General features: G+C 45.6%; 1 protein-coding gene across 1 annotated transcript in view; it reads left to right on the plus strand.

Moving 5' to 3' along the window:
* Positions 1–27,450, plus strand: part of LOC115459060 (midasin-like) — a gene marked incomplete at both ends in the record, with an annotated part of 142,006 nt that overhangs the window by 99,704 nt on the left and 14,852 nt on the right. Inside the window, 5 exons of the mRNA XM_030188924.1 lie at positions 1,913–2,106; positions 14,025–14,106; positions 19,826–19,921; positions 24,730–24,842; positions 25,669–25,817. Coding sequence (XP_030044784.1) covers positions 1,913–2,106; positions 14,025–14,106; positions 19,826–19,921; positions 24,730–24,842; positions 25,669–25,817 — 634 coding nt within the window. The remainder of the gene's footprint in view (positions 1–1,912; positions 2,107–14,024; positions 14,107–19,825; positions 19,922–24,729; positions 24,843–25,668; positions 25,818–27,450) is intronic.

The raw sequence follows: 27,450 nt of genomic DNA on the forward strand, positions 1-27,450 counted from the left end.
CCTCCCAGCACCCAGCGTCAGGCCTCCCTCCCACCCAGCACTAGGCCTTCCTCCCTCCTAGCACCCAGCATCAGGCCTCCCTCCTGCCCTCCCTCCAACCAAACAAGCATCAGGCCGCCCATCCTCCCTCCCAGCACCAGGGCCCCCTCTCCTCCTCTGAAATTTAAAAAGTGTACCGGGTTAAGGCGGTGTCAGCAGTGGCAACGAAAAGTGTGTTCTTCGTTCGGTGTGCCTTCCTTTCTGTCTCTCAAGCTCTGGTCCCGCCCTCATAGGCGGGACCAGAGCTTGAGAGACAGAAGAGAAGGTGCGCCGAGTGAAGAACATGCTTTTCGTTGCCACTGCCGACGCCGCCTTAACCCGGTACGCTTTTTAAATTTCAGGGGAGGAGGTGGGGCCCTGGTGCTGGAAGGGAGGACGGGCGGGCGGCCTGATGCTTGTTTGGTTGGAAGAGCGAGGGAGGGAGGCCGGCTTGGTACTCGGAGGGAGGGAGAGTGGGCGGACCAGCGACGGCGTGCGTGCCAAAGGAGAGGGCTCTGTGAGCCCTCTCTGGCACGCGTGCCATAGGTTCGCCATCACTGGTTTAAAGCATCTGCTAAATGTAGAATTGATAGTAAATTAATACCATTGAGCCTTAATTCCTAATTAACTGGGAGTTATCTATGTATTAATAGACCCCCTGAAGGCAGGGAAGAACCTCTACATCAGGAAATCCAAGCAATCAGGAGTAGAGGCTGACCGAAAGATGAATCCAACACTGAAAATGGTGTGCAGTAATACATTTATATCTAAACACACAATTAGCATGTGATAATCTAGACCACATAACAGGCAACAGATAAATAACAGGTAAAAGAAAATGTAAATATGAATGAAAATGTGTCGTCATAACATGAATACAGGCATACAAATATAAAAAGCATAGCAACATATATAATATGTAAATAATAAACCATTATATAAAAGTAAAAATTATGATAATGTGGAACATCCAATTAGTGTCAATATATGAGGCTTGCAATAGAATTTCCAAAATCATATTGATATCATTATTTTTACTTTATATATATATATAATATTTTTATGTCTTATATGCTAATTGTGTGTTTAGATATACATTACATTTGTATATTATTTTCCTATGTTTTTAGAATTACTACCAGTCCCCTGATGTAGGCGTTTTATTGTGCTGAAACACGGACCGTGTCGGGTCCTTCTGTAACAGCAACAATAAAAGTATTACTGCACACCATCTCCAGTGTTGGAGTCGTCTTTCGGTCAGCCTCTACTCCTGTTTGCTTTAATAGATCCTCTCCCATGGTCCTTAGTCTGGTCATTGCACATAATGGGTTTGTGGCCACCAGGTGTGTATTTTGATTCACCATGACTTGTTTCTTCCTTCTCCACCAAATTCTCCTGTAGATGGCTCATGCAGCCTCTGCTGCACCCATTGCTGACCCAAGATGCGGAAGACTCAATATGGTATCAAATCACACCACTGTAGACATAAGAGTTCTGTGTAGTATAAAAAAAAAAAAAGAAAAAAACACTTGCATTGCTAATCTGAGTTTATTATTATTTTTTGTTGTTGTTACATTTGTACCCCGCGCTTTCCCACTCATGGCAGGCTCAATGCGGCTTACATGGGGCAATGGAGGGTTAAGTGACTTGCCCAGAGTCACAAGGGGCTGTCTGTGCCTGACGTGGGAATCGAACTCAGTTCCTCAGTTCCCCAGGACCAAAGTCCACCACCCTAACCACTAGGCCACTCCTCCACTCACAAGCTCATATTACATATTACACATATTTGTGTAATATGCAGTGTCTTTCTGGGTGATATTCTGTTTCCAAGTTGCATCAACTAGCTGCTGTTATAGTTCTCCTTCACTATATATACTTCTGTTTGCCTCTACAGGTGCTTGTGAAGAGATACCCAAGTCTTAAGGTCACCTCAGATCGCTTGCTAGAAATTTACATTCAGTTGACTGGAGACAAACATCAGAGGCAAAATGGTGATACTGTTGGAAGAGAGCAAGCAGCTGACACCATGTTGGAGCAGATTAAAGAGGAGAAAGCGCCAACCCTAGAAGGAAGAGGGTTATCTCTCAGGTGGTTAACATTAAATACAAATTTTCATAAAATAGGTATTTTATTAAATATGATTTAAAGTACAGGAAGTATTCATGTTTAAACTTAAAAAGAACTGAGGCAACTTTGTGCTTCAGCTTGAAGCTCTTTAGCATAGGGAACACAGACGTAGCAAAGCTCACTCATGCATAGCATGTTGGAAGTGTTTGCCATTACAGTGATGACCCTTTTACCAGCACAGGAGTGATTTTTAGTGTATTTTACGAGGTTTCCTTTCCCCACGCTTTCCTGGGTGGCAACGAGAGCTGAAATTGTCTTGGTAGAACGTTTGCAAGTGGTTAGGGAGGAGAAGGCATAAGCTGAAATAAACTCACTGAACTTTGGTTTATGCAAAGACCTATTTGTAATATATCATGTGTCTGATAGAGAGGATAAAGCATATTCATGCAAATCAGCACTCCAATCCAGGTTTGCTAAAATTGCCCTGATGTGATGGGGAAGTTTGTATATAAAGCAACACGTGGGTGCAATCTATAACTGAAAAGGGGGTTTCTTTAGCGTCCCTCGGGACCAGCCCAGAATGACTGTTGGGTTATGCATGCCTACCAGCAGGTGGAGACTAAGAAGACTGATTTTGAGGCCGCCAATAAGAGCTGTGCTCGGCCCCCTGGAAACATCAGTATTCTCAGTCTGGAACAGGTGGTAGATGAGGTGAGCCCCTTGCTCTCAAAATGTCTGTTTTGTTTTTTTAATTTCTAATTTCTGCCAGCTCAGGTAGAAGTAGACACTCTGTTCACATAAGGATACAATATGTTTTTTGTTTTGATGGGGGAGATGGTCTCAATAATTATTGGGATATGCTGATCTTGGCGGTAACAGTGAAGGACACACAAGCAGGCACATATTGGCACAGGTCCCTTGAAAAAGCAGTAGTGAAACTGGCACCTGTCGAATGCTCAGTTGCTGAATATTATGTTTGCCTACTTCAGTATATCTCCTACATAGCAAAGGGTGGATATCCCTATCACATAAAAGAAGAAAAATGACTATAAAAATTATTATAAATGTTAATGCAAACGCAGAACTAGGCAGGAAAAGGTTTTTTGGTCCGTGATGATCTGAGTCACAGACGGGATCTCCATGTGTTTTAAACTGCTATTGAGCAGCATATGCCAGTGACTATTGAGACTATTTCCCCCATCAAAACAAAATACATATTGTGTACTTTATGTGAACGTACTGTCTACTTTTGAGTTGAGGTTTTCGTGAAGCAGTGAGTAGACAAATTAAGCCATCAGGTAGAAGTACATATTTCTTTTACTCAGACTAAAAAGATTGAAGTTTTCTTTTCTGTCTCATACATCAGTGCCCTATTTTGGTTATCTGCTGGCTGAGGCTCGCGGGGGTTCTCTAATGCCTTGGGGGTGGCTGGGTCTCTCCTCCCTCCTATCCTTGAGATTTTCCCTGTATGCCTGTGGACTCGAGTGGACTGTGGTCCGTTGCTGGCCTCAACTCCTGAGGGAAGGGAGTTTGTGGAGCCGCAGGGAACGTACACTATGTTAAAAGACAGAGAATTCACAGTGCCCTGCTGTTTCTTCAGCAGGAGGGTACAATGGGTATAGTCTGCTGTCGTGGCTGTCTCCCTGCAGGGGCTTGGGGCTTGTGTAGGGACCCTCTTTCTTTCAGATAGAGGTCCCAGTGTTTTTTTTTCTTTTCTTCTGGTGGTGAGGTGTTTACTGCCGCCTGGGTTTTTTTTTCATTTGGTGTGGCGTTGATTCAGCTTGGAGCCGCAGGGTTCTGTTAAAAAAAAAAATGGAAGTGGACTTATCGGTTTCAAGTGGTTTTCAGTGGTAACGATTTTGAGTGCGACGTTAGCTGCTTTCTGCACCACTTGGTTTTAAGTGGGGAAACTCTGCCATTTTGTATAGGTTTGACGCTGCAGAGGAGCAGCCCAGACCTTTCTAGCAGTGGTCTGCTCTCATTCATCGGCCTCTTTGGCTGTGAGGACTCTCTGGGGAGGGGGGAAGATTTCCTCTGCGTTTTGTGCTGCTAATGTGAAGGACGAACAGCCCTTGCAGAATGAGAGGTTTGAGTGTTAGGGGGCAGACTCTTACTTTCTTTTCAGTTGCTTTATAGTGGAGGCAATGCAGGGCACAGACTTCCACGTTTTGTTTTTGTCAGGAGTGGGAGGCTCCTGTGCTGTGTTTTTTGGTTCCCAGTGTGGGAGGAATTTTGCATGTCAGCCAACCCCTTTCCTTGCATCGAGGCTTCCAGATTCTAATACTATATAAATGTAAAGTGTAAATAAAACAACCTCTGGGTAATAATTCCTTTCTGACTGGGTCCCTTCTGACGGCCAGCATCTGTATGATGATATTTTCTCTGTAATCTGAATGGGGTGAGGAAACATTCAATATTTTCTCTACAGTCTGAATGGTGGGAGAACAAGATTCAATTTTTTTTCTATAATCGGAAAGCTGCAAGGATAAAATCTAATTTTTTTTTTTCTAGTAAAGCTTACTTGCTGACGGTGTCTTGTTTGCCTTCCAGAATCTGACTGATGTACAGACACAAGTTATATTTTCTTTAGTCTCTATATAATGCCAAATCGAAATCTATTTGTTTCTTCATATGGTTGTTGTATAGCACCTTGAATTCTCTGAGGACAAGCAGGCTGCTTGTTCTCACATGTTCTTTTTTTTTTCCCGCAGTGAGGTGCGGTTCAGTTTTCTGCTCGCTCCTCTCTCAGGCCCAGGAAGAACTTCGTTTTTGACTTTGGCATCTGAGTCCTGGGCTCATCCTCAACCTCCACAGGGAAGGAAATAGCCGTAACCATTTCCCGGAAAAAAAGAGGAGAAGGACAGACTCTCCGGTGGAGATAGTCTCCTTTTTGGTGGAGGGGAAGGTTCAGAGGGAATCCCGTAGGACTCATCAGAAGAGAAGTACCTGGAATCCTCATTCGACTCCCACGAACGCTCCTGCTCACTGTCGGATAAAACCTGAGTTAAGGTGCTTTGACACTGGACCTGCCTCGACGCCGAGGAACGATGTAATCTGTGGCGATGGTGAGAGACCGGTGCCCGGTCCGACTGCGGTGAAGCTCCCTCAACCGACGTCGAAGGGGAGTCGACCTGGGTGGTAGTCTACGCAGATGCCGCAGTCGGAGACCTCACCACCCGAGAAGGGTCAGACACCGCTGCAGCAGATGGGTACAGTAGGCACAAGCACCCCCGACACCGAAGCTGACTGTCGCAGTAGTCCCTCCAGAAGCTCTGGAAACAAGGCCCGGATTCGTTCGTCGAGAGCTGTCATCAGAGAAGGCTGCGGGGCTGGTGGAACGGGCTGCCAGGAGACTGCTGCGTTGGCATCGGCACCTCCTGTATCGATTTGTTGTCCTTGTAGATTTTTTTTTTTCCAGCTTGGGATCTCAACCTGGTTCTCTCAGTTCTTAATTAAATCTCCTTTTGAGCATTTCCCGGCTTGCTCTCAAAAGTATTTGATACTCAAGACAATATTCTTGGCGGCCATTGACTCTGCTAGGAATTACAAGCGTTTTCCTGCTGATCTCTTTTTTTTGGGAGGGGAGGGGGGCTTAAGGAGTGGGTGGTTTTGTGACCTGCTCCTTCTTTCCTTCTGAAAGTCCTTTCCAGATCTCATTTAAGACAAACAGTAGTTTTGCTAGTCTTGGGTTCCTTCTCTCGATCGGAAGACCAGTGCCACCTGCATAAACTGGATGTCAAGAGAGTTCTGAAACAATATTTGCACTCCACTGAGGAGTTTAGATGATTAGATCATCTTTTTCCTCTAATTGGGGGATCCCGCAAAGGACTTGCAGTGTCTAAACCCACCAATTCTAGGTGGCTTATAGAGATGATTGCTTCTGCTTAATCTTCTTTCCAAGAAGCCAGTTCTGGAGGGACTGAAAGCCCATTCTACCAGCGGGCAGGTGACATCATGGGCAAAGTGTTTTTTGGTTCCTCCTTTGGACTTATGTAAGGCAGCGACATGGTGGTCTTGGATTCTTTTCAAAACATTTCAGGCTGGATGTGTAGTGTTGTCCAGATGCGGTTTTTGGAGCCAGATTGTTAGGGTCCCTCCCTTAAATGTACTGCTCTGTTACATCTCATCAGTCGCATTCAGGGCCAGTGCGGAGGGATGCTAAGGAAGGAGCAATTAGATCTTACCTGCTAATTTGCTTTCCTTTAGTCCCTCCGGACCAGCCCAGATCCCTCCATTACCAGTACCATCAGTCACATTCTGGGCCAGTCCAGAGGGACTAAAGGAAAGCAAATTAGCAGGTAAGATCTGATTTTTCCTTAACTGAGATAGGTAGCGAAGCACTATCTGTTACGTTGTTACGTTCCCCATAGCATAGTGGATGGTTTAAGGTTTGTACTCTTATTCTGTTACATCTGGGAAATAAAAACAAAAAAACCCAAACAAACGTATGACAGCATCTCAGTTTCTCATATTTTCTGTATCTCTGGGGCTGTTCTTAGTTAGGCCTTCTCTTAGCCTTGGGGAACCATAATGCTTATCTTTTATTCTTCTACAGTTTCTCGTACTGTATACTTGGGGCAGGTCTCCTTAAATATTTCATACTTAGAGGAATACATGTAATGCTTGTTATTTGCTGTTAAGTGTATTTTGCATTGACAGTTTCAACTCAAACCATTTTAGTGAGATCATGGTTTCCAATTTTGTTTCTCTCCATACCTGGAGTATCAGTAGCCTTTCTCTAGGCGTTGGCAGGGGATTTATAGCTATCATTTCAAACCAAAGCATTTTTGTGGGCTCATGGTTTACACTTTTGTTTGGAATCGGCAACCTTTCCCAAGGCGTTGACAGGGGATTTCTAGCTATCACAGCTTGCACATATTGCCCTTTTGAATATTGATTCACATTCTCTAGTTGTTTATCATTTTTCTTCTCCTTTGTGACCTCATTTCTCTCAGCATTTAAAGCAGCTTTCTGCCTTCTTGTTGTTCTTGCTGTCTGAGATCCTCTAAGTCTCAATTATACAGAGGCTTGACAGTGCTTTTCTCAGCATGCTATCGTGAGTCCTCACAGTCTCCTATGACAGTTTTCTCGCATGGCTTAGCCTCGCAAGATGTTGCTATCGTCAGCATTTCTCTTACGTTTTTCCTCTACTCTGTTTAACCCTGCCTGGGTGAGATTCTACAGGGCGGGAAGGACGCACCAGGCAAACCATTACATCTTTCATTCTCTCAGTCAGCCACATTTTTTGCTGCTATTTTTGATTTTTCTTTTTTTTTCTGAATCCTACAAGATTCCTGGTGGCTTTGTAATGAGTTGGGACTTCCCAACATAAGGTGTTAGGCATTTATGCAGATTTCATCCGGTGGGATTCGCAGAGTTGTTGATTTTCTTCATCTCTAAAGGGCAGTTAGCTTCCTGTATCTGTTCTGAGTCAAGGGGTTGCTTTCCTCCTGGGAACTCAGCTGCTTTCCCTCCAACAACTCTATTGTGACTTAGAGGTTGTCAGGACTGAGGGAGTTCTGCCTAGCCTTCATTCACTACTACTACTACTTAACATTTGTAAAGCACTACTAGGGTTGCGCAGCACTGTACAAGCTCAAGGCGCTTACACTCTAAAGGACAAATGTACAGTCAAGTGGGGGCAGTCTAGATTTCCTGAATAGGTATAAAAGTTAGGTGCCGAAAGCAACATTGAAGAGGTGGGCTTTGAGCAAGGATTTGAAGATTGGTAGGGAGGGGGCTTGGCGTAAGGGCTCAGGAAGTTTATTCCAAGCATAGGGTGAGGCAAGGCAGAAAGGGCGGAGCCTGGAGTTGGCGGTGGTGGAGAAGGGTACTGAGAGGAGGGATTTGTCCTGTGAGCGGAGGTTTCAGGTGGGAATGTAAGGGGAGATGAGGGTAGAGAGGTAATGAGGGGCTGCAGACTGAGTGCATTTGTAGGTAAGAAGGAGAAGCTTGAACTTTATGCGGTATCTGATCGGAAGCCAGTGAAGTGACCTAAGGAGAGGGGTGATATGAGTATATCTGTTCAGGCGGAATATAAGACGAGCAGCAGAGTTCTGAACGGATTGAAGGAGGGATAGATGGTTGTGGGAGGCCAGTGAGGAGTAGGTTGCAGTAGTCAAGGTGAGAGGTAATGAGAGAGTGGATGAGAGTTCGGGTGGTGTGCTCAAAGAGGAAAGGGCAAATTTTGCTGATGTTAAAGAGAAAGAAGCGACAGGTCTTGGCTATCTGCTGGATATGTGCAGAGAAGGAGAGGGAGGAGTCGAAGATGACTCTGAGGTTGCGGGCAGATGAGACGGGGAGGATGAGGGTGTTATCAACTGAGATAGAGAGTGGAGGAAGAGGAGAAGTGGGTTTTGGTGGAAAGATGATGAGCTCGGTCTTGGCCATGTTCAGTTTCAGGTGGCGGTTGGACATCCATGCAGCAGTGTCGGATAAGCAGGCCGATACCTTGGCCTGGGTCTCCGCGGTGATGTCTGGTGTGGAGAGATACAGTTGGGTGTCATCAGCATAAAGATGATACTGGAAACCATGAGATGAGATCAGTGAGCCCAGGGAAGAGGTGTAGATTGAAAAAAGAAGGGGTCCAAGGACAGATCCCTGGGGAACTCCAATAGAGAGCGGGATGGGGGTGGAGGAAGATCCATGAGAGTGTACTCTGAAGGTGCGGTGGGAGAGATAGGAGGAGAACCAGAAGAGGACAGAACCCTGGAACCCAAATGAGGACAGTGTGTCAAGAAGTAAATCATGATTGACAGTGTCCAAAGCGGTGGATAGATCGAGGAGGATGAGGATGGAGTAGTGGCCTCTGGATTTGGCAAGGAACAGGTCATTACAGACTTTAGAGAGTTCTGTTTCTGTCGAGTGTAGAGGGCGAAAACCGGATTGAAGCGGATCGAGGATGGCATGAGAGGAGAGAAAATCAAGGCAGCGGCTGTGAACGGCGCGCTCAAGTGTCTTGGAGAGGAAGGGTAGGAGGGAGATTGGGCGGTAGTTGGAGGGACAGGTAGGGTCAAGTGATGGTTTTTTGAGGAGAAGTGTGACTACGGCATGCTTGAAGGTGTCAGGGACAGTTGCAGTGGAGAGAGAGAGGTTGAGGATATGACAGATGGAGGAGGTGACAGTATGAGAGATGGTGGTAAGTAAGTTGGTGGGGATGGTATCAGAGGAACAAGTGGTGCATTTCGAGGAGGAAACAAGGCGGGCGGGTTCCTCCTCGGTGATATCAGGAAAGGAAGAGAAAGAGGCCTGGGTTGGTTGGTTGAGGGAGAGGGTTGAAGAGTGAAGAGGAGGAGGTGGCTTGGTAGTGAGCTCAAGGTTGATCTTTTGCACCTTGTCGCGGAAGTAGTCAGCCAGTGATTGAGGAGAGAGTGAGGGGGGATGGGAGCGGAGGGCACTTTGAGGAGGGAGTTAAGGGTGGTGAAGAGACGATGAGGGTTGGAGCTGAGGGAATTAGTCAATTGGGTGTAATAGTCCTGTTTGGCAAGGAATAGGGAGGACTGGAAGGAGGATAGCATGAATTTGTAATGAAGGAAATCTGAATGGGTGCGAGATTTCCTCCAGAGGCGTTCAGCAGAATGGGCGCAGGAGCGAAGGTAATGGATGCAAGGGGCCAACCAGGGCTGGGGATCAGTACGCCTTATGGGACGGGAGATGGATGGTGCGAGGGTGTTCAGAGCAGAGGAGAGAGTGGTATTGTAAGCGGAGACAGCCTTGTCGACAGACTCGGAGGACATGATGGAAGGGAGGAGATTAGAAATACTAGAGGATAAGGTGGGGGAGGGTCAATAGCCTGGAGATTCCTGGAAGTAGTGGTTAATGTTGGGCGGGGCTGAGGGAAGGGGTGAAGAAGTGTGAAGGTGATCAGGTGATGATCAGAGAGAGGACGATCTGAGGCGTGGAAATTGGAGGGTGAGCCGGAAGAGGAAAGGACGAGGTCAAGACAATGGCCATTTTGGTGAGTAGGGGTGGTGGAGCACAGCTGGAGGTTGAAGGAGGATGTTAGAGTGAGGAACTGAGAAAGCGTGAGAGTCGGATGGGTCATCAGCGTGTATGTTAGTCTCCGAGAATGAGGGACAGAGATGAGGGTTCAAGAAAAACGGAAAGCCAGGCATCGAAGTCGGTGAGGAAGGAAGAGAGGGATTTATCAGGGGGGCGGTAAATGACTGCCACTCTGAGTGGCACGGGTAGAATAGATGGATGGAGTGGGCTTCAAAGGATGAGAAGCAGTGAGACTGCGGTAGGAGGAGGGGTTGGAAACTACAGGAGGGCGAGAGTAGTAACCCGACTCCTCCACTGCGGCCAACTGGGCGGGGAGTGTTGGAGAAGAGAGAACCTCCATGGCATAGGGCCGTGACTGAGGCAGAGTCATCAAGGGAGAGCCAGGTTTCAGTTAGAGCGAGCAGTTGAAGGGAACGAGAGATGAAGAGATCGTGGGTGAAGGGAAGTTTGTTGCAGACTGAGCGGGCATTCCATAGGGCACATGAGAAGGGGAGGGAAGAGGGGGGGAGGAGGGGAATAGAGATGAGATTGGAGACATCCCGGAATCGTTTGCATGGATAGGACGAGGACAGGTGAGGGGGACCTGGATTGGGATTGATGTCTTCCGTGGATAGCAGGAGGAGGAGCAAGAGAGTCCGGAGGAGGGTGGGGGAGGTAGGGCGACGAAGACGGGATGCACTTAGGAAGAATGGGGATGGGTTAATGGCAGGAAGGAAGTGTTGAAGGTTGAGAGCTAGGAAGGAGGAGGGGGACAGGAGAGGTGATGAGGGACGGGGATGAGTAGGGTATTGCAGTAGTGAGCAGGATGGGAGAGGACATGGGTGGGCAGTGAGTTCCAGCGGTAGACAGCGGTAGGGGGAGGGGAAAAAGATTAGGAAGGGACAGGGCAATGAAGAGAATGTGTAAAGGGGCCATAAGTAGTGATTGGGGTGTTACAGGTGTATATGTAGCGACTGAAGTGTTAAGCAAATAGAGCGGGAAAGCTGGATTGGAGGCTTAGAATTGGAATGGTAGGCAGCGGGGGTAGGTAGGCTGGGGAGGAAGGTAGGTAGATGTGCTGCTTGAAGGCAGGCAGGTAGTTGATGGGCAGGTAAGCAGGCACGACGATGGGCTGAGGTGTAGGCAACTTGATGATGGGCTTGTGAGCAGGTAAGTCAATGGGCTGATAAGCAGGTAGGTTGGTAGATGGGCTGGCAAGCAGGCAAGTCTTCCTTACCCTGTTTTGCTTCCCATCTTGGCTTCTCAGTTGCCAGTGGGAGCATCTGGAGCCCAATTTCTCTGTACTGCCAGTCTCTTGCCTTGGTTCAGCTGAGGTTGTGGTTCCAGGGTTGGAATGGTTCGTCTGCGACAATACACGTTTCACCTCTTCGGGAACACGGCAGTGGTCAGTCAGGGAGGGCCCCTGAGTATCTATTCTCATCTGTCGGAGAAGCTGGCTTGGCTGTGTCGAGGGTCTGTGAGTCTTCCTCGTGCGCCGGACAGATTCCTCTAGGTTTTTCTTTTCGTTCCTTGCCTTCGTTAGGCTTCAGATTTTCTTGGGAGATGGAAAAGCACAGTTCCTGCATCTTGTGTTTTCGGTTTGGTTTCCTGGGCCATATTCTGTGGTTCTTTGAATCAATAGTTTCAGTGGTTCTTCAAATCCACAGTTCTTTCTGGGTCCGACTGTCCTGTACAGCTTCTTGATGCCTTCTGCCTTGTCTCTGATGGGCCTGTTCAGACAGTGGCGATTTTCTCCTGATGGGTTAGCTCAGGTGCTTGCTTCTGTCAGTGCTCTACTTCTTTGGCTTTTGTCTTAGTTTGGCATGCCTTGGAGATCACTCGTATACTCATGGGCTTGTCTTCTGCTGTTCTGTGGTGCCACATATACTTGAGTGTTTTGGGCTGGGGGAATAATCTTGTCTTCCCATTCAGTCAGGTGGCCATGCTAGCTTCTTTCAGGTTGCCCCTTGAGTGGCTCTCTGCAAATCTTTCTGAGGCTGTGTGGTTTTTGCAACACTGTTTGCTTCTTTCATCCCCTGAATGACTTTCTTTACTCTTTGTGCTTTCACTCTTAGTTTATTTTCGCTCTGCTTCTTCTTCCTTTGTGCTCCTTTCTCTCACCTCTTTCTTCAGAGTCATTTCATAGATGAGTTAGGGGGCCTAGATGTGCTCTCTCTCTCTCTCCTCCTTTCTGTGGCTTGGGCCCTTGCGATTGTAAAGTGCACCAGTTTCTCGATTGTTCTTTCGTATTTCCAGTCTATAGTCATTCTTCTAGGATCTGTCTGGAGTTTTGCAGGCACTTCATTCCTCGAGGGGGTTGGCAGGGCAGACTATGTAGTAGCTGCTTCTGCGTGATAGGGGGAGAGTGATTTAACACCAGAGGTATCTCTTGAGTCTATTCTTTGTTGATTTGACAGATCTTTTGCTTCTGTCTCTTTGCACAGTTTCTCCCTTCTACTCGTTCGGAAAGGGGTCAGGCCTCTGAATAAGTGGAGTGTTCTCTGGTGACTCTGATGAGACATATTCTAGGCTTCTTTCCTTGTTTGGTATTGTTGGACAGATGGCCAGGTGTGCTGAGTCTCTGTTTTCAGTTAGGGGGATCTGGCAGTGGTTCTTGTTTGGTCCCTCCCGTAGTTTACTGCTCTGGTATTTCCCAACAGTCATTCTGGGCTGGTCCGGAGGGATGCTAAGGAAGGAGAAATTAGGTCCTACCTGCTAATTTGCTTTCCTTTAGTCCCTCCGGACCAGTGAAGATACCTCCCTATTCGGTATCTGATTTGTTCTTTGCGATGGTTTTGCGGCTATATTAGTTCCGTTCGCTCTTGTCTCTGTGGGGAGGTATTTGATTTAAAACATAAGATAAACATTTTTTTGAGAGAGAGAGAGAGATAGATGGGGGAGGGGGGGAGAGATGTCTTTAGTCGCAAAGAGACAAATTACTACGCGGTTGTACATAAGCACATTACTGATATTGCTGACTTAATAGTCAAAATTTTCGATAGTGGCCAGCAAGGTCTCTTTGTTTGTAGGTGGCTGTATGAACTGACTGGCGCACAGATGTCTGGTTTCTGTCTTTCCTTTTGTTTTGCTATGTGAATACTGAGGTTTCCAGAGAACTGAGCACGGCTCTTATTGGCTGCCTCGAAATCAGTCTTCTCAGTCTCCACCTGCGAGTAGGTGTGCATAACCCAACAGTCATTCTGGGCTTGTCCAGAGGAAGTAAAGGAAAGCAAATTAGCAGGTAGGACCTAATTTCTCCTTTGATTTATTTATTTGTATTTTCTCAACATGATCACTTACTGTAAATGCTTCTTCCTCACTCACATCACAGGTATGCAGACTTCAGTAGCAGGAGCTTGGTGGCCACTCGTCCTCATCTTCTAAATTGTTTTTACTGAAGTTTTTCATCATAACTGATGTTCAGTCACATTTACAGTTCCCATCATGTTAATATGTGTGGTATATTAATTTTTCCATTTTGCTGCTACTGGTATTGTAGCCATAAAAGTGGCAGCTGGTGAGTTAATATAGGGCTTATCTGTTATTGTTGCATTTATACTATGTTTCCTTTTTTGGGCCTGGAGGATGGGATCTACAAACTTGGGTGACTGTGGCAACCTTTCTTACTTTCTTTTTCAGGCCCAGGGAATGGGTTCCTTGATCCATCTTCTGACAGTAGTGAATAAAAACTGCTGCAAAGACTTATTTATTTTTGCTAGTAAAACATAATGAATAAATGCCATAGCTTAAACAAAATTATCAAGATATTTCAGTTTGGGCGATGAGAAGTGGCAGGTGATAGTGTCTGCCCAAAACAGCAACTTCACATACATGGCCATGCGCTCGTGCACATACGCACTTAACTCTGAGAGGAGCTAAGGGGGGTGGGTATTTTTTTTTTCCTTTGCTTTATCTTGTTTCCTTGCTTAGTACTGACTGGATTGTGTCCTATCTCTCAGGGATTTACTGAAATGGTGCAACAGGATTGTTCACAACTTTGACAGTTCTTCTCCAGATACTGCTCTAAATGTCTTTCAGGAGGTATGTGTTAATCTCTCTCATTCTGCTTAAAAACAAATAAGGCAAATCACTAACCTGTAACCTCATGCATTTAATATGGTGTGTCTTTGTAGCTTTCCATGATTCTTTCATATGTGTGAAGAGCCTAGTGTGCTATGCACCCTCAGCCTGCCAGTGAGATTTCATTATTTTAGATTTTTCTGTATAGCATTCTTCAGTGGGTTGTTAGACATTTAAGCACCATTTCCCCATCACTGGAAACACAATTATTTTTGGCATGTGGAAAACTTCATCTAGTATGTCCTAACACAAGTAGAGTGTGTATGAACAACTTGAAAAGCTAAAGGTGCACAAAGCCATGGGACCGGATGGGATCCACCCTAGGATATTGAGGGAGCTCAGAGAGGTTCTGGCGGGTCCTCTTAAAGATTTGTTTAATATATCCTTGCAGATGGGAGAAGTTCCGAGGGATTGGAGAACGGCGGATGTGGTCCCTCTTCACAAAAGTGGTGATAGGGAAGAAGCTGGAAAATACAGGCTGGTAAGCCTCACTTCGGTTATTGGAAAAGTAATGGAAGCAATGCTGAAGGAAAGGATAGTGAATTTCCTGGAAGCCAATAAGTTGCAAGATCCGAGACAACATGGTTTTATCAAAGGGAAATCGTGCCAAACGAATCTCATTGAATTCTTTGATTGGGTGACAGGAGAATTGAATCATGGACGAGCTATGAATGTAATCTACTTAGATTTCAGCAAAGCTTTTGACACAGTTCCCCACAGGAGGCTCTTAAATAAACTGGATGGGCTGAAGATAGGACCCGAAGTGGTGAACTGGATTAGGAACTGGTTGACGGACAGACGCCAGAGGGTGGTGATGAATGGAATTCGCTCGGAGGAGGGAAAGGTGAGTAGTGGAGTGCCTCAAGGATCAGTGCTGGGGCCGATTCTGTTCAATATATTTGTGAGTGGCATTGCCGAAGGGTTAGAAGGTAAAGTTTGCCTATTTGTGGATGATACTAAGATCTGTAACAGAGTGGACACCCCGGAGGGAGTGGAAAGCATGAAAAAGGACCTACGGAAGCTAGAAGAATGGTTTAAAATTCAATGCGAAGAAATGCAAAGTGATGCACTTAGGGAATAGAAATCCACGGGAGACATATGTGTTAGGCGGGGAGAGTCTGATAAGTACGGACGGGGAGAGGGATCTTGGGGTGATAGTATCTGAGGATTTGAAGACGACGAAACAGTGTGACAAGGCGGTGGCCGTAGCTAGAAGGTTGTTAGGCTGTATAGAGAGAGGTGTGACCAGCAGGGGGTGATGATGCCCCTGTATAAGTCGTTGATGAGGCCCCACCTGGAGTATTGTGTTCAGTTTTGGAGGCCGTATCTGGTTAAGGATGTAAAAAGAATTGAAGCAGTGCAAAGAAAAGCTACGAGAGTGGTATGGGATTTGCGTTATAAGACGTATGAGGAGAGACTTGCTGACCTGAACATGTATACTCTGGAGGAAAGGAGAAACAGGGGTGATATGATACAGACGTTCAAATATTTGAAAGGTATTAATCTGCAAACGAACCTTTTCCGGAGATGCGAAGGTGGTAGAACGAGAGGACATGAAATGAGATTGAAGGGGGGCAGACTCAAGAAAAATGTCAGGAAGTATTTTTTCACGGAGAGAGTAGTGGATGCTTGGAATGCCCACCCGTGGGAGGTGGTGGAAACGAAAACAGTAACGGAATTCAAACATGCGTGGGATAAACATAAAGGAATCCTGTTCAGAAGGAATGGATCCTAAGGAGCTTAGCCGAGATTGGGTGGCAGAGCCGGTGGCGGGAGGCGGAGATGGTGCTGGGCAGACTTATACGGTCTGTGCCAGAGCCGGTGGTGGGAGGCAGGGATGGTGGTTGGGAGGCGGGGATAGTGCTGGGCAGACTTATACAGTCTGTGCCAGAACCGGTGATGGGAGGCGGGGCTGGTGGTTGGGAGGCGGGGATAGTGCTGGGCAGACTTATACGGTCTGTGCCCTGAAAAGGACAGGTACAAATCAAGGTAAGGTATACACAAAAAGTAGCACATATGAGTTTATCTTGTTGGGCAGACTGGATGGACCGTGCAGGTCTTTTTCTGCCGTCATCTACTATTTTACTATGTTACTACTACTACTACTATTTATGTTACTATGTTACAAGTAAAAACAGTGGACCTAGAACAAAACTTCAGTCTTAAGCAGAGCTACGGAAGTTTTGTGTATTGTGTACAGTATTTTTTATATGGCAACATATGTAAGCGGGAGAGGGTCTTCAGTCTTCATATAGAAAGTGTGGGCCACTAATTTATATTATTGTAAGCTGCAGTTTGTGAGAAGTGCTCCTGCATGTGCTTGTGCTTTGGGAGAACATTTTGTAGCTATTGTACATGCACAACTATTGGCAGATCAGCTAATACCTTTGCTCCAACTTTGGGCCTCGAGCCTTGACTTGCTACGACTATGGTTCCGGTTGCGAAGGCTTGCCTAGTGCTGGCTGTTGCCCTGAGGCTGGGCCTAGCTCCATCTTTGTTGAGCCTTGCCTAGCTATGATTCCATATGTGGAGCTTTGCCTAGCTCCAGCTTTGGATGTGGAGCTATGATGAGCTCTGGCTCTGCTCGTGGACCCTCGCCCGGTTCTGACTTTGCTCTGGCTGCGTCCGTGGAATTCTTCCTTGCTCCTCTTCCATCCACGGAGTCTTACCGATCTCCAGTTTTGGCCATCGGGCTTTGTCCTAGCTCTGTCATTGATTGATCTTTCCCCGAATCTAGTTCTTTGCGCTGGCCTTCTGCTGACCTCTGTACAGGCAGCCGAGCATGCCTTCATTCTGGCATCACTCGTTGCACTTGGACTAGTTCCATCTTTGGCTGTAGGGTCTTGTCCTGCTATGCTGTCTGCAGGTGTAGTTGGTGTTTCCATCCATGTCTCCGGCCGTATGTCTGGCTCCTGGAGCTTGCTTCCATGGTTCCGACTCAGTCTGGCATTTCTGCCCTGGGAGGTTGACTCTGTCTGTTATCCTTGCTCCGGCATGGTCTGTTGCGTTGGCCTCCATCACTGGCTGGCGGACTGTACAAAAGCTTGCCAGTTGGCCTGACAACGGCTCTTGTCGTGCATGCAGCTGTAGTACTGAATTCTGTCCCTTCATGTTGCCCACGTGGGGTGGATGGGGGGGGGGGGGGGTCTTGTCTGTCTTGAGACTCTTTCCCCTCTTCCAGTGGCGGGTCTAGACATGAGTGTTCTCCTGTACTGCTGACTCCTGATTGCTTCTTGGTTCGCAGATCGGGATTCCGACTTGCCATGGGGAGCTCTCCTTAGGGTTCCTCTCTGAGCTCTTCATGCCGTGCTGTCAGCTCTGCTCTTCTTCTTTCCTTGTGCTCCACTACAAAGGATGGATACGTTCCATTGCTTGGCACCTTTACTGTTGCACCTTTGCTGCTGGCTCCGTTTCTGTGTGCCCTTCCCGTGTGAACCTCAGTGACACAGGGGTCCATACAGATGGTTTATCGTGTCTGATTCCCTGTGTGGGGAATCTGTGAGGCTGACTTGGTCGTGGTGGTGCTTCCTAGGACTGGCTTCAGGCTAGCTTTGTGGTCCTCTGGCCTTGGCCTTCTCTTTCTTATGACCTTCTCCTTGTCTGGTCAAGGGATTGTTGCACTTTCTTCCTGGGGTCGTTTCTTCTGTGGTAGCATTGGGTTGTTTCGGGATGGCTGCTGTTTTGTTTTGTTTTTGCCATCTGCATCAGCATCTGTGGTTGTTTGCTGCGGGCTACTAGACCATGGCGCACCTGTCTTCAGGGGTTCTAGTGTTCCACCCTGGTGGTGGACTGCTTTGGTACATCCCACTCATCTGGATTGATCTGCAGGACGCTATGGAAGGTAAAATTAGTCCTTACCTGATAATTTTCTTTCCATTAGTCTCAATCCAGAGGCCCACCCTTTGTTGAAAGAAAGCACAGCACTAACAACAACCACACAAGGTCATCCAACAAGCTACAGTTTTTCACTTTGAATGCTTCCTGCCACAGGAGTGATGGAGGAGGAGCCTAATTGGGCTTTTTAGAGGCCGGAGAAGGGTTTACATGTTAAATTTCTTCTTCCATTGCTTTGCTGTCGACAATATTGAGGTTAACGTGGCTGCACATGTCCACATATAGTAAACCTCTGAAGTTCTCAATATCTCCACCTGCTGGTAGAGGGACATAATCTACTAGTCTGGATTGATCTGTTGGGAATAATGGAAGGAAAATTATCAGGTAAGGACTAATTTTCAGTCATATCATTGGTCACAGGAAGAACCAAAAAATAAGAAGATAAAAATAATGAAGAGTTTATCACGGGATGTTTTTGACCAATGATATGACCGGAATCCAATATGAGCTGGCTTTAAGTTTTCATACTTGCCGTCTAGCGAGGACATTTGAGGTCTTTTCCTCCTCTCCATTAGAAGAAAAAAATATTGTTTTTGCCATTAGGGGCAGAGGCTCGATTATTAAGTTGACTAGCCTTTGAGCCCGTAAAAACAGGCTATTATAGGAAGGGGGGTTGAAAGGCCCGCCCCCACCGCTGAGTTCGCCGCTGCCCCTCCCCCTCCGAGTTCGCGCCCCCCCACCGAGCCGTCACCACCCACCTTCCACCCGGCCGGGCCCTCGCTCCGCTATTGAAACAGCGAGGGTCCGGGAACGCAGCACTGAGCTCTGCTGAGCTGCCAACGTCGGCCTTCGTTCTTCTTCTCTGCCTGTCCTGCCCTCGTGTGACGTAATGTCGTCGAGGGCGGGACAGAGGCAGAGAAGAAGAAGGAAGGGCGATGTCGGCAGCTCAGCAGAGCTCAGTGCTGCGTTCCCGGACCCTCGCTGTTTCAATAGTGGAGCGAGGGCCCGACCGGGTAGAAGGTGGGTGGCGGCGGCGACTCGGGTGGGGGGAGCGTTAGACGGCGGTGTCCCTCCCTCAGCAATGCGCAGTACAGACCCTCTGTGTTCCGCCCCCCCGTCATCACGTATTGACATGGGGGCGGGGCAGAGAAGGTCTCTACTGCGCATTTGCGAGTGAGTATGGTCACTCGCCGTTTATATGTTTGATTTTCAGCTCATTATTGTCATTCAGAATGGTTTTTACCCATAGGATGATCTGATCCTAATAGAGTACAGATAGAGGTGGAGTAATGCTGTCCAGTTGGTTTAAACTTCCTTGGCCTTAGCAGTGTGGCTTTGTCATTTAACATCCCTAACTTGAGAACTCTCTGTACTTGATAATTCTTTATCATTTATTCATCTTGGGATTGGGATTGCTACAAGTCATCCTGGCCTTGTTTATCTTTAGGCAGTTGCCAGTCAGTTCGGTATTGCACTGCTTTTGGCAGTGGCTATTAGATGTCACTTCCTGCACTGAGGAGGAAGAGTGGCGTATTGGTTAGAGCAGTGGTATGAGGACCGGGGGGGAGCCAGGGTTCATATCCCAGTTTTGCTTCTGGCACTGCTTGTGTCCTTTATAAAATTACTTTGTTTCCCATTAGGTATATCAAAACCATGACCCTTTACCTCAGGTGCATACTTAAATTGCAGGCTTTTGGGGGGCAGGGACTTAATCTACTGGAGTATTTTACTATCATTGTACAGTTCTGTGTATGAACCAGTAGCACTATAGAAGTAAGTAGTAGTAGTCATTTTGATAGCATTATATTCACACTTTATTCGCTGGTATGTACTTTGTCATTGGCAGGCTTTAGATTGTTTTACGGCCATGCTACCCAAACAAGGAAGCAGACTGAAGATGGCAGAAGCAATTGGAAGCAAGCTGAACATTTCAAAGGAAAAGGTAGATTTAGGATGATTCATTTCTAGACTGTGCATTTTCTTTTTTTAAATACTGCAATAGTTCAGGAATAATCATTAAGATCCTTATAGAGCCGCCTCTTTGGCAATTTTAGGGTAACTAGAATTTAGAAATGAACCCATTTCTTAGACCAAACATGCAATTATATCTGAGGAATGTTCATAGCTGAAGGTATTTTGAAATTGGAAGAGTAGTCTAATTGTTTAGAGCAGTGATTTTCAACCTTTTTCAACTTGTAGCATACTTTCAAGGCAAAAATATAGTCATGACATACCACAGGAATCTAATCCATACCCGCCCATCCCGCTAAGATCCATTCCATCCTCACCTGTATCTGTAACCTTCAGAAATAGTTATTTCAGTTAATTATGCTACTGAAATACATTAGAGCACCAAATATATCTGCCACTGGGAAACTGGAGCAAGACGGTCTATTACAGATCTGTACATAGACACCACATGCCAGCAGAATCCTTCATCTCAGTTGCAGATGCAGAACATGACTCTCACCTGATAAAAATAAGGATCCGCAAAAAACATGCAGACAAAAACTAAAACCAGAGATTCCGTACTCTGCATGTTGTTCAATGCCAGAAAAATAGAAAGACTGTATAACTGTATAGTGCAAGTAAAGCCAACAGATGTACATTCTCATAATTCAATCACTAAACTGAAAATAAAATCATTTTTCATACCTTTGTGGTCTGGTGATTTTATTATTCCAATCATCTAGTTCTCACTCTTTGGTTCTGCTTTCCTGTGTCTGTTCTCTTAACTCTGTTTCCAGGACCTTCTTTCCATTTGCAGTTTCTTTTCTCGCCTCTTGCCCTATGTCTGTTTCGCGTTCAATTTTCATCAATTTCTCTGTCTCCTCAAATCTGTTTTATTTTTCCTTCCCTTCCCTAAATGTGGAGCCTGCCTCCCCTCTTCCCTTCCCTAAATGTGGAGCCTGCCTCCCCTCTTCCCTTCCCTAAATGTGGAGCCTGCTTCCCCTCTTCCCTTCCCTAAATGTGGAACCTGTCTCCCCTCTGCCCTTCCCTTTATGTGCAATATTTCACTCATTTTCCTCTCTGTTATTGTCTCTCCTCCTCCTCCTCCTTTCCCTACAGGTCCTGGAACCTGTCTCCTCCCTCCCCCTCCCGTCCAGTGCCTCTTTCACTTTCCGCACCCCTTCTCTTCACCCACCTCATTGGATCTCTCTCTTCCCTAACTGATCTCTCTGTCCAGCACATTTCTCCCTCCTTGCCCCACATGCAGAACCTCTCTCCTTCCTTGACCCCTTGTGCCAGTCTTCAAAATTATTTCCATTTCTTTTCTGTTGTCTTCTTTTCCTTCTCTACATGTGTTTGTCGCTGATCTATATTTTTCCCACTCTTCTCTTCTCTGCCTTTATTTACCTATTTGATTTTACTCTAATTTTCTCTTTTTCTCACTCCCTTTTAGACTCCTTTTTCGCCTTTCATCTGCCTACTGGCTTTTTCCATCTCCCTCTCATCCCCTCTCCAGCACTCCCTTTGCTCCTTTTGTCTCTTTCCTTAGTCCTCCATTTCATAGTAACATAGTGGATGATGGCAGTCCATCCAGTCTGCTCTATATCCTCTGCACATTCCCTCTCAGCCCTCACCTACCCTGCACTAGCTCTCATTCCCTCACCAGTCCCAACTCCATCCCTGTCTCTCCATTCTTCTCTTGCATCCACGCTCTGCTTTTAATCTTACTCTCTACCACCATTCGTATTGCCTCTTTCACCACCTTTTTGACCCATCCCCTTCCTCTGATACCCTCTTCAGGACCCTCATCAGTGTCTCTCATCCTCTCTCCATTCTACCAGGTCATTCACATTGTCTCAGCCTTTCCCCGCATTTCATCCCCTCTCTTACCCCCCTCCCCCCCATTTCACACGCTCACTCATTCTCCCAACCCATCAACACACGCTCACTCTTACCTACAAATCGCCAGATCCTGACTATCACCTCAAAAAGTCTCTCTCCACCTTTCCCATCCATAGTCCCCCCCCCCCCCAACACTCCCCACCTCAATCCCCAATTCCCAGTCATCTTCTTCTCTATTCCCCTAGCCCTGAGTCCCATCTTCTGCTCTTTCTAGGGTCTCCAGTCCATTTGACATTTCTTCTCTTTCCATGTCCATCTTTTCCTCTGTGGCCTGTTCAGCACCTGCCCACTGTGTCCCCTCTCCTTCTAGTGTTAGCTTTCCCTTCTCATCCAGGGGCAGGCATGTCTCTCAATTTTTCATTTTACATTTAAATATTCCCAGTGGGGCTGTCCGTTTCACTTTCTTATAAGTTTCATCAGGGGACTAAGTGCTGAACATTCCATGTTAACCAAAAATGTGCTTCTTCAATTTTGACGCCAGATTTCTAACATGGCGCCTTATGCTTTCATGACGCTGACAATTCACCCAGTGACATAAAAAACAAATGTGCATTGGGTGTTTGGAAGTTTAATTAACAAAACATCAAACAGAAAAAAACAGTTTTGGGAGCGAGTCGAACAAGGGTTGTAGATCTAGTAGGGGTGCAGGTGGAGCCAGGGCTCAAAATCTTGTTGTTGGAATTGATTTTAAGGAAATTTTGAAGAGTGAAAAAAGGCTGCTAAAGAGAGGAATAGTGACACACTGTAAGAGGGGAAGGGGTAATCTAAGAGGAGTGATTGGGGGAACATAGGGCAGATGGAGAAGCTCATATTCAGAGTGAAAATTTAAAGCAGGAGAAGAATGACCATGAGTAGCAGCGTTCCTGGGGGTGTAAGATGCTCTTTGTGCTACCCAGGATGGGACCGTTGATAGATGGAGCATGAATCGGGTGAATCGCATTTAAGAGTGTGGATGGAGGGGTTAGGGAGGATGATCCCTACCAATTTGACACACTGCTGAAGAGATGTGGGAATGAGGATACTTAACCTTCATATGGTGGTGGCTGTGTCCTGAAACCAAGGCTCCAATGCTCAAAAGTAAACATGGTTGCTAGAGGCCATTAGCGCCGTACTATCAACTGCATTTATGTGCGCAGAATGTTCAGAGGCCCGAAGCGCATGAACAAGTAGACGAACAATGCAAGGAGCATGCTAATATAGTCAAGCTCATGTTAATGAGCTGATTTTGTGTTCCTCACCAATGCTCAGAAAAGAGTGCCCGAAACAAAGCTGCCTTACCACTGCAAAAAATAACGCCAGGTCAGAGCAGGCATTAGGGAGTTGGGAGAGAGGATTTCTCATGATTTTTATGCTTCTCTCGTGATTCAAAACTTGTCAGTTTTTGATTGCTTTTGGAAGCTGAAGGATGCCCGTGCAAGCCCTTAAGCTCAGGTTGTGAGAAACAGCAGACTCAAGTAAAAGCACACATTGGCGTCCATTTCCAGCATTTAAATTTAAAGCGTCCATGCAAAAAAAAGTTAAATGCCCAAAGTGAAAACACACATTGGTGTCTGTTCCCTGTGTCTATATATATTTATTTATAAGCGTTCAAGCTTATATGTAGGCCATAGAAAACTGACGCCAATGTGTGCTTCATGTTCAGTTTAACCAGGCGCACGTTCATAGGAGCCGAGCTTACCGTGGAACGTTTCTACGCATGTGCAAAGCACAATCCTCCTGCCAAACTCCCTAATGCTCAGTGCTATGCGCGTGCCTATATTTGCATCTCAGAGTTGATCATTAGGGCGTTGATCTGTGCTGTTCCGGTGGTATTTTTTTACAGCGCTGTTCAGAATAGCGCCGGAGTTTTGAGCATCAGGGGCCCAAGTGTTTTTGAGAGCAAATGAAAGAAGAAACTAAAGACATTTTTCAGTGGGTGGTGGAATTGGACCCTAAGTTTAATGTTGATATTAAGTGTTATTGGAAAGTGGGTTATGGGGATCGGCATAGGATACAAATGGAGGTCTGCCTCTCTGCTGAAATACCCTATATATGGAAATAATGGGAGGCTTCTAGCATTCAGCTCTGGAGGGCGAGGCTACATAATGTGGTTTTGATAAAAACAGAGAAAATCACAGCAGACAAAGACCATATGGCAAATCCAATCTACTTATCCATATCATCTGTTAGCTCTTCCTCCCCTAAAAACATCCCATATGCCTGTACCATTTATTTTTTGACTTCAGATACAGTCCTGGTCTCTGCTACCTGGAGAAGCTCTCCGCAATGTGTCATAATAAACAGGAAACATTTGTTAAAGATTGGAAACCTCCTCTTCTTTGAGGCTAGAAATGTGATGTTAACAGGGAAGTTGGGATGGGATAAGGGAGTTTGTGGGATATTGTTGAGGGGAGGAGAATTTACTATCAGGAAAAGGTTTGAATTCTGATTAAGTAGGTCAGTGCTTTGATACGGTTCTTTATTATTTGGTTATGAATGAGATTATTTCAACCTAAAATAAAGTTATAAAACAAGAATATAGATGGAGGGTACACTGGGTTGGGAGTGTTTCCATGGTTGACACTAAGGAAGGGGGGAGGGGAAAAGTTTTTTTTTTTTTAAAACAGAGATGAGGTATTGATCTATGTTGGTATTGCGGAAAGTGTTTGGGTCAATAATCAAGTTCAGGAAACGAGAGTGGATCTAAGCTGGGTGCACAGGATGAATCTTGGTGTTTACTGTAGTTATAACCTAAAATCAGAACCACTAATTATAATTTACATTTTGTAAACAACTGTGTGTACTGCTTTGGGTGGTTATTTTAGATCTTTCGAAGCAATATGTAATTAATAGGGTGTAATATATTCAGAGAAAACTAGCAGGCTGATGTGCTAAGCTATATAATGACTTCTCTCACAGACGGAATATTATTGCCTGCTGTATAAGCCCGCTATTACCATAGGGGAGCTGGAAGTCACCGTGGGAAGAGTGGAGGTTCTTCGAAAGCAGACAGAGACCCTTCTCATACAAAGGTAAGCATTAAAAGTGGAGGTGTGGGGGGGGGGGGGCACCTGCTTGGGTGATTAGGTTACTGTATCTTTGTAATTCCTTGGTTGCTTGATTATGTCAGCGGGAGTGGGTTTGAACTACAGGGAAATTTATTATCTATAGAGGCCTTTTGCTAGCCATTTTATTGTTGCCTCAAAATGTTTTTTTTTTTGGGGTGGGGATAGAATTTATTGGTGGTGTTATAATGAAGAAAAATTCAGTAGAAATAAATGATGCCTTATTTTTCTGGCTAGGTATCAGGGCTATGGTTTTGGTACACCAAACCTTCGTGTCTGACTCTGTTTTTCTATTTCTTACTTCCAACTCCATCTCTTGGAATTTTGATTACAGAAACATAGGATATTTCTTTATATACAAAATAATAGACCCAAATATGTTTGAAATTTGAACAGAGAACATGAACAAGAAATGTTGTGAATTGAAAATTTTCAATACACTGTTGTAAGGTTTTTTTTTTAATTTTGAAGCTGGAGTCTGAGTTGGTATTTATTTTTTTACTGACACTAATTCCACCCAAAATTTGCATCTGACTTTGACTGCACAGCCCTGGTAGGAATCAATGTTTATTTGGTTGGACAGTAAGTCTGACTTGGTGAGGTTGGGATCCTAGTGCAGCTTCTTGGCTCTTCCCTGCCCTCCCCCTTTTTAAGTTTTCTTTCTGCCTTTGTCTCTCAACAACTTCTCTTAATCTTCCCCTCTGCCATTTTGTTTCCTGTTTCGCTTATGTCTCGCTTCCTTTTTTAAAACTTCTCGTGTTAACAGTTGAACATAACTTGATTTCTCTGGAAGGGAGAAGCAGACCTTTGCTGCAACGCGTCCGTCTTCTCTGCTGCTTGAGCAGTTGGCGTTGTGCATCAACAGAGGAGAACCAGTGCTGCTAGTGGGTGAAACAGGAACTGGCAAGACATCTGCTGTCCAGTACCTCGCTAAAGTTACAGGTAGAGATCGGCATGCACCCTTTTTATAAATAAAATTTTTAAAGTAGGTGAGTAATTTGGCTTATCGACAACAAGTATTGCGTAGTCCAACTGTTCTGCACGTTTCGTGCTATTTCCTTGTTTGGCGGTGGTTGTTGGAATATCTCGGCATGGAAACATAATCTAGACCCTCCCTCACTCAACCTCATTAGTACTAGTAGGTTTATGCATCCTATGTCCATGAAGAGTGCCAGACATTTCAACTGCAAACACTTTTGAGCCATGAAATAATAACAGCCATTTAAAAATAATATTAGGACTTGAATACAATTCATGTTACTACTACTACTACTACTATTTAGCATTTTTATAGCGCTGCAAAGCGTACGCAGCGCTGCAAACTTGTTACTTTGCAAGTTACAGTTACTTCATGTTCTCTCTGGAGTGTGATGTTTTTGTGGAAAGAGTTTGTAATTAAAGGATACAGGTTGCACTTAATTAGAAAGCATGGGCCTACAAAAATAAGCCTTGGAGCAGGGATCATGAGACAAGAGAAAATATTATTATATGAATGGAAAAATTGACAGCTGAAATAAGCTGATTGTTTTTCCTGATGGCTGATAAAGAGCAGGTTGAGTGAAATATTGCCTGATATATTTGAATTTGTTTTAGTCTAAAATGATTATTAAGCTTTATTAACCACCTTTTTTGAAGAGATTCATCTAAGATGATGCATAGGAAATGTAACAGGACATGGGTAATTTATAATTATAGTTAACATATGGCTTTAATGTACTCAAATAGCAGTATACACAATTAGAAAGGTACACTTAGAAATCAGCAAACTGATATTGTATTTTTGCCAGAACGGGGTGGCACGGCATTGCAGTACCTTTTGGCACAAGGAAGTGACGTCAGCACTCATGATTCTGCCCCCACCTGTTGCATCTAAGCTAGCAAGCTTTTCCCGGGCTTTGAATCATAAGGTGGAGGGAAGTTTTATACTTGATAGGAAGGGGAAGATAAACAGGACACAGGAGTAATATTTTATAGATGGGAAGGGAGAGACATACAGGACATAGGAGTAATACTGGATCGAGGGACAATATTGGATGGGAGGGAGACAAAGGGCACAGGAGCAATGCTGGATGGGAGGGGAGGGACAAACATGGCATTGGGCAATGCTGGATGGGAGGGGGAGAATGAGAGAGAGAAGCAATGTTGGATTGTGAGGAAAGAGATGGACAGTACTGCATAGAGAGGAGATAGAGAATGGTCCATGGGGGAGGAGAGAAACGGGGGCAGTGGTGGATGGGTGAGAGGAAAAGAGATGGGGCAATGTTGCATAGGAGGGGAGAGAGACGGGCAGTGCTGCATAGGAGAGAGAGGAGGCAAAACTGTTGGGGGGTAGAGAGAAACAGGGGCAGTACTTCATAGGAGGGGGGGGGGGAGAGAAAGCCAGGTAATGCTGGATGGAAGGAGAGACAGGTGATAATAATGGATGGTGTGGGAAGAAAAGGGAGAGATGGAGGCTATGCTAAATGCCAGGATGAGAGACAGACAGATAGGGGTAATGCTGGAGAAGATCACTGGGACCAACATGATTGCAAAAATAAAATGCCCAGACAAAGCTAGGAAAAAAAGTTTTTATTCT

Source organism: Microcaecilia unicolor, unplaced genomic scaffold (genome assembly GCF_901765095.1).
Source record: "Microcaecilia unicolor unplaced genomic scaffold, aMicUni1.1, whole genome shotgun sequence".
Taxonomy (NCBI): Eukaryota; Metazoa; Chordata; class Amphibia; order Gymnophiona; family Siphonopidae; genus Microcaecilia; species Microcaecilia unicolor.